The sequence below is a fragment of the Siniperca chuatsi genome, linkage group LG7 (genome assembly GCF_020085105.1).
Source record: "Siniperca chuatsi isolate FFG_IHB_CAS linkage group LG7, ASM2008510v1, whole genome shotgun sequence".
Taxonomy (NCBI): Eukaryota; Metazoa; Chordata; class Actinopteri; order Centrarchiformes; family Sinipercidae; genus Siniperca; species Siniperca chuatsi.
Window position 1 is genome coordinate 30,523,175 of NC_058048.1, and position 10,266 is coordinate 30,533,440.

The following is a 10,266-nucleotide window of genomic DNA, read 5'->3' on the forward strand; positions in this document are numbered from 1 at the left end:
TGTTTGTCTGCTGCTGTCCTGGTTCCCTCTCAGCTCTCAGAGCTCGTTTCCAGAGAAGAAGAAGCTGTAAAAAGCCTCTGAACACGAGCTGCTCGGCAGCAAACTCTAAGCAAATTCCACATAGAATATTAAAATAATAATAATGTAATGATAGTGGTAATATTAATATTAATACAATAATAAGAGGAATAATGATGACTTGATTGCATTCTTATTAACTTGCCTGCTTGGTTAGAATTTTCCTGACACTGACACAATGAGGTTGATTACCTGCAGTCGGTTTTAGTGTAAAAAAGCTTTGTGTATTACTCTTAGCAGTCCCACGCCTGACTCGGCCGATCAGGAGTTACTTTTAGTTAAAGGGGTTTTGTGAAGAAGAGCCCAGAGCTGTAACGTGTCACTTTAACGTGAAGGCTGCAGCAGGTGAAATACTCAGACAGAGAGATCACTGCAGTAAATGCAGTGGTGGAAAGTAACTAAGAACATTGACTCAGTGCTGTACTTAAGAATAAATGTGTCACTTAATTATCATCTCTGATGCACAGAGAAAATAAAACCAGTCTGGAAACAATGTGAAAGGGTCAATTAGTACATGTAGAGAGCTTCTTCTCATGTTAGATCAGTTGATGGATATTATTCTTTCCCTCTGGGGTTGGATCAATGACGTTATTGAAAAATCAGTCATCATTAGACCGTCAGTTTCTCTCCCTACATGTTACATTTTTATCCATTCCACCTGTGTGTAATTTCCACTTTGTCTGCTGTAACAGTTTCATGGTATCTTTTAAAAATAGGCTTACAGTGTGTCCGGTGGTCCAGCACGCTCATTGGTCAGTGAGTGCCTGTTAGGTGAGTAGTGATTGGCTGAGCAACATGTCAGTCACGACTGTGGTGGGCCTCAGTCAGAGCAGAGTGCAGACAGAAACATACAGTCAGCCTGCTCAAACTGCAGACAAACGCCTCAAGGAAACTAAAGATACAAGTCTGGTTTGTGTTTGTGTAACAGGATGGGCTCTAATAGCTCCAGCGTGAACAACATCCCAAATGCCCAGGAGCTCATGCAGGAAACTGGCTGTGAGTTCAGACTTCTTTGGCTTTAGTTGTTTGTTTTTCTTCCTTTTGAAAAATCTTAGCTAAGGATCAGTTTTTTGAAAAACTAGAAAAGAGAAGGAGAGTAAAAAAAAGAACAGATTAGACAGTCAGATCCTCTAGACTTTAGTAATAATTTCATCAATATTAAAACACTTTTTAAAAAGTCTTAATAAACTCTTTGAGTCTGTCCTGAATCACGAGTCTTTATGATGAAGCACGGTTGTTTTATCTCGTAATCCATTCATATTTGACTACTTAATCTTAATACGTAGTTAACGTTGGAAGGGTTTTTAATGTGTGACACAAAGGGCCATGTGTACCGACTCTAACAATGCTGCTGTTGGCTGCACTGAAGGACACCGGCAGCTGGGAAACATGACGTCACCGCTGACAGAAAGGAGGTTTCCTGCTGCAACTAATCTAATTATATGAACAGACTGAAAATATACATTCCTGAGCTTGGTAACATATTTACACACATATATTTAATGAACTTTAGGGTTAAGACAATTACAGAATGTCTGTAGTACTTAATTGTGTGTTTAAAGCAACCTTTATTTTGCACTTTATTGTTTATTTGTCTACAATTTCTATCAGTGTATATATCTGTTTATTTGGAAAATATATTCTAAATGTTAATAAGGAAAAATGTGTTCAAAATATATTCACATATTCCATAATTTCAATTTTTAACATGTCTTACAGTTTATTGATTAATCCATTAATTAATTAAATACTTTTAATACTAATTAATGGAGCTTTGTGTCACACTGCCTTCAACAGGAGATGAAGTTTGCTTGGTTTTAGAAGTCATATTGTTGCTGTGTGTGTGTGTGTGTGTGTGTGCTGTTTATCTCAGTGTGTGTGTGTGTGAACACCCTGAACTGTCCACACTGATACAGGCACTGGAGGCTGTTAACCAGATGCATTTAACAGATAACCGTTCCCTGTGCTGCTTTGTACAATGCTGCAACTGTTTGTCTCCAGTGGTGCAGAAAATGTGTTTACTGTCATATTAAAGCTTAATATTCTCCAGTTTACTGTATTTGATTTCTAATCTCATCCTGTTAGGATCAGTGGCTGTTGATGCATTCAAGGACACTCAAGACAAGACAAGGTTATTAGTGTCCATAGCAAGGGAGGCTGAAATAGAGAGTAGTAGAGAGAGAGGGGGAGATATTAGATCTCGAGGATGAACAACTACCTTCCCGTCGCGAGCCTCTTTAAGCTTTAAGCTCTAAGCTCTTTCATTTTTATTGTAATTTGATGACAATTGACCGTGGCTTGTTGGATTGCTCATCATATTTTCCATTATGATGTGCACGTTCGATCTCAATTAGTTTTGGATTAAGTTCCTTGATTCTTTGTCAGCTTTAGATTCTGTGACATGCCATAATTCATTTCTCTCCTCAGGTACTCCAGCAACGAGAATATTGTTCCTCCTTGACTGACTCTCCAAATATTCAGATTTGGCAGTGAGTTTGTCAATACAGGATTGCACAAGCAGAGACCTGTCAGAGATGGTCTTCAGGTTGTCAGTCCTTCTGAGAGTACTGCAGGCTGTTTAATATCATGTACGTCTTTCAAAATGTTGTCAATCCTTTGGTCGGGGGAGTCATCGAACATTTGGATGAATGATTTTGAAGATGATTATGAAGTTTTTTTCTTGTTGATCCATCAGGTCTTTAAAGAATGACTTCTGTTGGTCAAGCAGCTCATTCGCCATGGATAATGGCAAGGAATCCTCCCCTTGATTGTTTTTTTTTGGGCCCATGCTGACAGATAAGATTGACAGAAAAACTTTCAGATGAAACTGTAAGATGAGACTTGCAGTGCTTGTTGATGACTGCTGGATGAAAGCGTGTTAGCAGGAGACAGCCACACAGCCCCAAGCTGCTATGGCGCCCACAGCCGAGGTAGGCCGAAGCCGGGCAGGATCTACAAAAAATCTCACCATCCATCTTTTAACAGTATTGTTGAATACTTGAACAAAAAACTGCCCGGCTTCACCAGGCTGCAGCCTTCTTCCAAGACAGTCTTTACCCGTTGCTTTGCCTCCAGAGCACCAGTATGCTATGCTCAACTTTGACAAAAACTATTCCAGCCATTCCAGCCATGATGTGTGTGCCAGGTAACAATAAATGACTTGCCCACAGACATTCAGCTTACTTTCTAGTTTGCCAAGATCTGCTGCTGTTGTGATGTTAGCTATAGCAGCAGGAGAGTTGTGAGCATCGCTGTCTGGAGCTGCTGTGCTGGCTCTGGGAAACCATCTCATCCTCTCTGGCTGTTAGCTTCGCAGCAGCAAGGGGACAGTTTGCTAACCCACAACCTCGCTAACGTTAGTTATATTACTTGCTGTGTCGTTGTTCGCTCTAGATCATGGTATTTGTCCAGTGTTGGGCTAGCTACTTGGAAAGTGTAGCGAGCTAAGCTACCAGTTACTCTACATTAAATGAAGCTTCACTACACTGAAGCTACCCCAAAGAGAAATGTAGCAGGCTAAGCTACAGCAACATGGCAAAATTAGCTTACTACATAGAAGCATTTTTTTTTACATTGAACCAGCTTCATTCCAAGTCGATGCTATCTCAGTGATCAATAAAACTGTCAATAAGCTGTGCTCTCTGCTCTCCCTGCTCCAAAACCAACCACACTTAATTTTATTCATTTTCTGCCAACAGACAGTGAAGAAATTGTAGCTAGCTAGTGGTTTGCTGTTGACAAATTGCTGGCTGGTACTTGCGGACTGCACTGAATTGTGATGGTTAGCTTATTCGGGAATCACCTGAATGTGTAAACTCAAGCTTGCCTTGCGTGAACCGGTAAAAAAAAAGGTGAAACAGGTGAAAGAAAAGTTTTGGCAGGTGAAAGAAAAGTTTTGGCAGGTGAAACTTTTTTTTTGTCAGGATACTTTTTCTTGCCAGGATCATTGTGTTTGTTATTGTAATACTCATTTTGAACACAAGAGGCTGAAGTGCACCACTACCCCATGTTCTAAATAGAAGTAAAAGGATTCATGTTTTCTTCCAGGTGAGCTTTAATTTCTCCATGCACTCTAAACACAAGATATTGTTATGTAACATTACTGTCATGTCTTTCTTTTGGCTAGAAATGTATTTTAATCGGTGCTTCACCTGGAAGTAAACATGAATGCTTTTAGTCCTGTTAACATGGGGTAATGGTGCACTTCAGCCTCTTGTGGCCGAAATGAAAAATGATCCTGACAAAAAACAAACATTTACCTGCCTAAACAGTTTGACAGGTCACCTGTTCTTAAGTCAATACAGGACTTGCCTCTCCGTAAAAACCCCTCCTGTGGTTTAAAGTAAAAAAGTAAATGATTAAATGAGAAGCCTGTCCTGTTTGCTGTGTGCACATTCAGGCTACAGGTGCATTTTAGGAATTTAACTTTCCTGCTGAGCTATCGTAGAAAAGGTTTCAGTCGTAGTCATCTGGACACTGTTTTCAGAATCAAGACCTGTCGGCTCCCATCCGGAAGTCATTCTCAATTGTGAAAATGGTCTGAGAACTCAGAAATTTAAGCTACTCTGTGTTGCTTAAGCCCTGCCCTCAGGAAGGAGTCTACCTGAGTATCTGCTGTTTACCCTGCCTAGTTTCACCTGAAACTGACCTAATTGTTTCCATGATGGCCCAGTAATCAGTAATCAAGCCTATTGTTTTCTGGCTGCACCTCCCTCATCACTGTTAAGTACCTGATTAGCATATGACTGGCTTGACCATGGTGGTAATACACTGTGGTAAACAGTTGAATCTCAGACCACCATTTCTGTTTAAAGAGGGGTTTTCTTTTTTCACAAAAATGGCTTCTTTGACTCCTCTTTCAAACCAACTCTTCTCTCTACTTAGAATCTTCACCTCACTGTCTTCAAATGTGTGGTTTGTAGCTTTTAGATGCAAATGCACTGCGCTCTGCAGATCTGTTTATCATGAGTGTAAACAACAGGGGAAGTCAGCAGTGCAGCTGGGATTTGACTCTGTGTGGAATCTGACCTGTACAGTATGAACCAGTGAAATATTCAAGCTTTTGATTGAAAGACATGTTCTGACAGTGTTTGTGAACTGCAGAGCGGATTGATCCCGACTGATGATGTGTTCTGGTTTACTGACATGATGGGTTATTGATTAGTCTGTAATCAATCAAAGTTCTCTGTGTTTCAGTCTCTGCTGCCCACATCCTTCGTCTGTACGAGAGGTTTGAGTGTCTGGACAAAGACAAGAGAGGACAGCTCAGGTTGGTGGGCCGATAGGTCAGAGTGCGGGAAAATAGTTCTTGTAAATAAGAGTTTGTGTTATAAACTGTTGTAATATAAATTATTACATTGCAAATGCCTGTGAGAACAGATTAGTCAACTCTGTGGGCGAGGTGTTGGGTCTGATCATGATGTTTGTAGTAAGAAAACCTTTTTTCCACCTCACTAAAGCTTCCAGTGATCTGAACTTGGAAACACATTTGTGCATCAAGGCTAAAACTAGGATATATTTGTATTAACTAATTCACCAATAGCATTGCATTACCCCATGCTAGCAGTTCTCACTCCCACCACCCTCCTGCAATAAACCCTTGCCTTCATGAAGGTTTTAATGTTCAGTTTTTGTTTAAACTGTTTTAAAGAGGTGTTTATTCAACTTTAGAATAGTGTGTGATGCTGTTTAATTGCATTGTTTAATTTCAGTGGTGGCTATGTGATATTAGCATACTAAAGCTATCTCTCTCAGGCCTCAGGATTTCGGAGCAGTTCGGGAGTTGGCCATGAACCCCATCGGAGACAGAATCATCAGTGCCTTTTTCTCTCCAGGGTACAGCAGCCTGCTAATGTTTCTACTTTACAGAAACATTGACTATGTTGCAAAGCACACCATATTTTTTTAGATTTCTGAACTTTTTCTGCTCTCCAGGCAGCCTTTGGTTATGTTTAATTTTTTCGTTATTTCATTATTTTTTTATCACGAAGCTGCATGAATAGAGTAGAATTAAATGAAGAGATGACAGCAGAAGATGGAGAAAGTTGGTACTTTTGTGAACACAGAGAAACATTAACTAATGTAACTGGAGTTATGAGTGCAGCTGTATTTCAGAGCTGTTTATCTAAGTATATGCTGTTTGTTAGTCACTTTTAATAGGAAACAGGAAACATTTCCCTTTCATCTCTCTCCAGACAGGAAACGGTAGACTTTGCCTCCTTCGTTCGGATTCTGGCTCATTTCCGTCCCACAGAAACAAACCAAACCAGAGATGGAGCAAAGCAGGAGCCGGCCAACAGCAGGACCAGGAAACTCAAATGTCAGTTCAGTTTGGTTTATTCTGCTTCAACTTTTCATTGTATTTTAATGACACTAATGACAGTTCCTGTAACAAAATGATTTAGAAACTGTCTGTCTGTGTGTTCAGTTGCTTTTCAGTTGTATGATCAGGACAGAGATGGAAAGATTTCCAGAGTGGAGCTTCTTCAGGTCTGTAACTGTTAAACTCATCACTGTGTCTCTGCACATCACTCTGAACACATTAGAAACAATCTTCAAATGGTATTGCCCCCACTCTGAAGTCAGTTTCAGACTTCATTTATTTGATAGAACTTATGATTACTTCACTACATTACCCAGAAGGTATGACTTCAGCAAAATATTTGTATCTTGCCACCTCACTCGCGAGGGCAGGTGTTGTCAGTTTGGATTCACAAAAGTTAAAATAACGTACAATTGAGACGAGATACGGCTTAAATAAAAAGCAACAGCCATAGAAACTTCTCAAACTACTCCTGCAGCACAGTGGACTTCTCTACTGTCCATTTGTATGATAAGTATTTTACAAATGACTCCTCACACACCAAGCGACAGTCGAAGGCATTCAATATAATTAATTCGGGAAACATCCAACACTTAATATCCTTTAAAGCAATCTGTCAGGGCAACCAATATACTAGTATCAATAGGAATTATTGTGTATCATCTATATAGAAATTAATTAAATTTGTTTACTAATTATGTGACTAAGAGGGAGCAAATGAATACAGAAAAGAATAGGGCCCAGAATCGACCCTTGAGGTACACCACAAGTACGTTTTGTAGAGGGGAAAAGGAATCTTCCAAGTTTTACAGAAAAATGCCTGTCAGAGAGATTTGAACTACTTAACTATGACTGACAGGTGCTGCGGGCGATGCTGGGGATGCAGGTGACGGAGGAGCAGCTGCAGAGCATCGCTGAGCGAGCTATCCAGGAGGCCGACCTGGACAAAGACGACGCCATCTCCTTCGACGAGTTCAGAAAGGTGAGAGGGTCCACTAACCTAAGGGCCAAGTAGACAATTAAGGATGTTAATCTCAACAAAAAACAGTGGTACCATTTTCAGAAATGTGGTTGAAGATTAGGAGATATTCCTGATAACAGATGCACATGTATGTTTTTTTTCTTTATAATTTCTTTTAGTATTTAGAGAAGTAAAAGTAGCATTGTGACGATGAAAACTCAATTAAACAATGAAATAAACTCTTGTGCTGTAATAAAACAAGAACTCACATAAACAAAATTAATTCAGGCAAATACTTCCAGTGTTTCCAAATATTAAGTAAGTAATATTTTATATGTACTAAAATATTATCAAATGTACTCATTAAACAAAATTAATTTAAAATGTAAAAATATATTACATTAAAAACACATCCTTAAGGAGACACCCCAAATGTCTGTATGCACGGTAGAAAAAGAATGTAACAAAACTTAAAATTAAAATGATTATTTTTATTTTGTTTTCAGTCACTGGAGAAAGCAGACATTGATCACAGGATGAGCATTCGCTTCCTGAGATAAAGACGCGACCTGCTGAGATTTTGGGATTTTCCTTTTTATGTTGAAAAGAAGACGATCAGACACTTGTTCGCTTTCCAAAACCTGCTGGAGGAGACGAAGATGGAGACACAACAAAGTGTGAACTGATGTTTGCCTGGTAGATTCAGTCTAGATATGAAGATAGCTTTTAATTAGAATAGATAAGTCTAATGTACTGGTATGAGTTAACAACAAGCAGCGATGAAACCCTTAAAATCCCAGTAAAGAGCATCTTCAGGGCTGTAAATGAAAATGGATGATAAGGTTTTCAGATAAGGGAAAGTAATCAGTGAGGTGGGGCACACAGGTGGGGCAGGGGCCTACCACCACAGAGACCCAGGGTTCAATTTTGTAAGGTTAAGTAGAAACCTTCAATATACAACAACTGGAATACCAGCATGTAAAAGTAGAAAAAAGCTCTATCGAACAAAACTATGAAGCTTAGGAACAAGAGTTAAACTGTGATGAGAACCCAAAACTGAAGAGAAACAATAACATAATGATGGAGTAACCACACCTTTACACCTCCCTCCATCAACTCATCAACTAACATATGTGAATAATATATGCTATAATGTAATACGATGAACAAAATACATATATGAACAGATACAAGTCTATACACACTGGCACTTAAAAACAAGAGTAGTCATTTAAAACACAAATGACCTTTTTCAACTTTTCTCTTTGATGGTAATCAATACTGCATATTAAACTCAAACACAACTGGCAGTCTGGTGAGGGATCATGCAGTTGTCTCCTGGTTGGCTGCAAGGCTTGCACAGTGGGCTGTGGAACTGGACCTGGGGAACTGCATGAAGCTCCTTTTGCCCTCCAGGTGAAGCTCATTGCCCTGTTTTCCTGAAACTGAGTGCAAGTGTAAATGATTTTGGTGACCAACAGCAGTCGCGCAAACTAAGCGCAGTAGATATATTATTAGTGGATGAATACAGAGTCGGCAGGTGGAGTCTGTCATCGCTTTTAAAGGACGCAAATTAAATGGACAGAGAGGAGAGAGGCCAAGTGTCTGAACGAAATTTAATGGCAAGGCACGCTGCTAGAAAATGATATAGCAAATCATAAGACGCAACACTCAGAACACAGGAAAGGTGTTCTGTGATTTTGAAGAGGTCTTTGTGTGTGTGCAACTGCCAACCAGAGCCATGAAAATTGCCTTGTGTTTGGGATAAAAAGCGGTCTAAGCAGGCAGAAGTGAAAGGGCAGTTTCATGCCGTGTCACTTGATGTGCCACTCCACGCAGCTCAGCACCAGCAGGGCCATTCGGAGCTGAGAAAAGCAAAGAATAGACTACCGCCTGATGAAAATTCATTGTGACTGCATTTACACTGTGGCTGGCTTTGTGCCGGCAGGAAAATGGGGCCCAATGTGTCGCAGAGGTAGAACGGGTCTGTCTGCAGCCTCTACGGGACAGCAGGAATGGCTTCAGAGACGTTTCAGTCTAAATGGGGAGAAACTCACAATTTAAAAAAAGGTTTCAGTTTAGTTAATTTAATGCATGGTTAAACCTGTGTGTTACGAAATGTTAAAATGAATGTAAAGGTTGGAACTGTCTGCCTACAATGAGGAGTCTTTGTGAGAAATGTAATTACGCTTTTTAGTTTCACAGTTATTAAATAAATAACTCATATCCTGTAGCAGTGTGAGGTTTTTTTAGCTTGTTTCCTACTCATGATCAGACACTGGACAAAGGTCTGTGTCTAGTGGTTCATGACCTGTGAAGAATGAATGTTTGAATTTCATTTTCACAATCCAGCTTTCCCACGCTGCTCTTTTGTCTCTTGCCGATTCAAATTTTGCTTCATGAATAACAGTCTCTCCTGGTGATTACACAATGGAGAAGTTGATTTCAGCCGTAGAAACTTTCCCGGTTTTCCACAAGTTTATTTCAAAGAAATCAGGACATTTAAAGCTCCATCAGGGGGGCCCCGGTAGCTCACCTGTTAGAGCGTGGCCCTTTGCTGCAGGCCATCCCGTCTCTCTCCCCCTTTCCTGTCTTTCTTCAGCTGCACTATCAAATAAAGAATGCCACGAATGCCGCCAGATTATCACTTGCCACTTGGCTGTTGTAAATCTGAATAGTGATCAGATCTGTTGGGTTTTGTCTGTTCTGGCTGACGATCCATTTTTAATGCAATCCAACGAGATGAAGGAATTTTAACTCCACACTAGATCAAATCATCAAATTACAGACTGAAGATTGAACTAATTTCTAAAAGGAAGCAAGAAAAGTTCAAATGGGGAAAACGGCACATTTCTGGGCAACGTTTCCTTAAAGGCATCCACGGTGTTTCACTCCTTTTGTTGGC

The 10,266-nt window shown here is 40.0% G+C and overlaps 1 protein-coding gene across 4 annotated transcripts; it reads left to right on the plus strand.

Moving 5' to 3' along the window:
- The first annotated feature begins 891 nt into the window (after positions 1 to 891).
- Positions 892 to 9,594, plus strand: chp2 (calcineurin-like EF-hand protein 2). 4 transcript variants are annotated; one of them, XM_044202328.1, is made up of 7 exons: positions 899 to 1,074; positions 5,275 to 5,347; positions 5,833 to 5,913; positions 6,273 to 6,397; positions 6,506 to 6,567; positions 7,260 to 7,382; positions 7,868 to 9,594. In XM_044202328.1, the coding sequence occupies exons 1-7, from the start codon at positions 1,008 to 1,010 to the stop codon at positions 7,919 to 7,921; spliced, it is 585 nt and encodes a 194-aa protein (XP_044058263.1). In that variant the 5' UTR covers positions 899 to 1,007; the 3' UTR covers positions 7,922 to 9,594. The 4 variants fall into 4 exon arrangements, with proteins under 4 accessions (XP_044058265.1, XP_044058263.1, XP_044058266.1 ...); XM_044202331.1 differs by lacking the exon at positions 5,833 to 5,913 and adding an exon at positions 1,448 to 1,554 and having other exon boundaries at positions 944 to 1,074; XM_044202329.1 differs by lacking the exon at positions 899 to 1,074 and adding an exon at positions 1,475 to 1,554.
- Positions 9,595 to 10,266: the final 672 nt, after the last annotated feature.

Excerpts from the sequence above, each read along its gene's own strand:
- chp2 (XM_044202328.1), top strand. The coding sequence starts at position 1,008 with ATGGGCTCTAATAGCTCCAGCGTGAACAACATCCCAAATGCCCAGGAG. Across the intron at positions 1,075-5,274 it reads GCTCATGCAGGAAACTGGCT|TCTCTGCTGCCCACATCCTT; the intron begins GTGAGTTCAGAC and ends TCTGTGTTTCAG. Across the intron at positions 5,348-5,832 it reads GACAAGAGAGGACAGCTCAG|GCCTCAGGATTTCGGAGCAG; the intron begins GTTGGTGGGCCG and ends TATCTCTCTCAG.